Source organism: Branchiostoma belcheri, unplaced genomic scaffold (genome assembly GCF_001625305.1).
Source record: "Branchiostoma belcheri isolate BF01 breed outbred unplaced genomic scaffold, Haploidv18h27 scaffold28, whole genome shotgun sequence".
Lineage (NCBI taxonomy): Eukaryota > Metazoa > Chordata > Leptocardii > Amphioxiformes > Branchiostomatidae > Branchiostoma > Branchiostoma belcheri.
In genome coordinates this window covers 1,282,826-1,284,245 of record NW_017803887.1, presented here as the reverse complement: position 1 = coordinate 1,284,245, position 1,420 = coordinate 1,282,826, and the positions used below count along the sequence as shown (strand labels likewise).

Below are 1,420 nucleotides of genomic sequence, written 5' to 3'. Positions count from 1 at the left end.
GGGTGAGTCCAATTTCTTGTGTTGGAAATACAGTTTAAACTTGCTGCATAATGACTTCTACCAACACAGATGAACTTTCAAGATATCTAATTTTTAATTCATGTCTCTCTGTTCCGCAGACTATGCAGATCGCTGGCATCGCCTCCGCTGCCAAAAACATCGTTAGCACCACGGACGGGGCCGTGCGTAAGTAACCTCTCTTTCCCCCGCATGCTAAGTTCGTGACATGTATAATATCACATATGTAGTTATGTTTACCGAAGGATAACATATTTGTTTTCACTCAGTTTCTTCCTCTCCTTCTTCTATTCACTAATGTTTTTTATTGTTTCTTTGTAATCTTTATTATTTCTTTGTAATCCCCTAGCGGTCTCTGATGCTGTAAACATCGCCATCTACTCTGTGGGCATCATCATCGATTTTTTGCTGGTTATTGGCGTGAAGAAGGTGGGAGTTTTTACATATTTGTATAGTCGTCTGCTGCTATAAAACTTTGATATAGAAACAAACTATTAATTATTCATTTTACAGTTCCGCGTGTGTTTGTGTGGTCGTGATGCATTGTGGTCTAAGGTCAAAGTTGAAGGTCATGCTTTGTTTGCAGCCAGGGGATTCCCCGTCAGACCACAATGCATCGCGACTGCACATGCGCACTTTTTATGGGTTCACCACACCACGAAGTGGTGGTGAACCCATATTGCTTTTTCTGATGTTTCTTCTTCTCCTTCTCCTTCTCCTTCTCCTGCCATTTTTTAAATGGATTCATCTTCTTCATTTTAGGGCCTAAGGTCCTGAAATTTGGTATGGAGGTACAGTGGGCAAATACCCCTAGGCGTTTTTTAAATTTTTGTGATACAGGCTTTTAGAATGGTTTTATTTGAGTTTTTTGGCTGTGTTATAGCAAATGTATTACTGTGTTAGTGTGCCATGTTTACCACGTCTGGGCATGAGTCATCACAATGGAATGCAGGGCATCAACCAATAGGCATGCAGCTTTCCTCTTTTCTTCTTGCTGATTGGCTGTTGGGATTTAACTTGATTAACACCTGCACAGAGCATTTCCACTTGCACAGAGCATTTCTTGCTGATTGGCTGTTGGGATTTAACTTGATTAACACCTGCACAGAGCATTTCCATACTGACAGTATGTCTTTATTCAAGTGTTTTGGTAGGTTATATTTCAAGCTTTTCTGCTCCAGCATTGGAATGCGGGGCATGAACGTTTTTTTTTTATTTTGAAAATCAACAGTTTGCATTATGCAATTAAAAATCCTAACCAATAAAGTAGGGAATAGCTATCCAACTGTTGTTTTAGTTGTATGTTACTTCATATTATAGTTATATCAATGTAAATCATTGTTTCCCTTGTGTTTCTCATTCTTTCCCTGCCATGTCGTAAAATGTGGTGAACCCATCGCTG

The 1,420-nt window shown here is 39.5% G+C and overlaps 1 protein-coding gene across 3 annotated transcripts in view; it reads left to right on the top strand.

The window, feature by feature from the left end:
- Positions 1–1,420, top strand: part of LOC109472701 — a 7,396-nt gene that overhangs the window by 772 nt on the left and 5,204 nt on the right. The window contains exons 1-2 of one of the 3 annotated variants that reach the window (XM_019772555.1): positions 122–186; positions 368–447. The exons of the other annotated variants lie outside the window; for them this stretch is intronic. Of the exons in view, the coding sequence (XP_019628114.1) occupies positions 123–186; positions 368–447 (144 nt within the window). The 5' untranslated portion in view covers position 122. Of the gene's footprint in view, positions 1–121; positions 187–367; positions 448–1,420 lie in introns of those variants that run through there. 3 annotated transcript variants of the gene reach the window in all.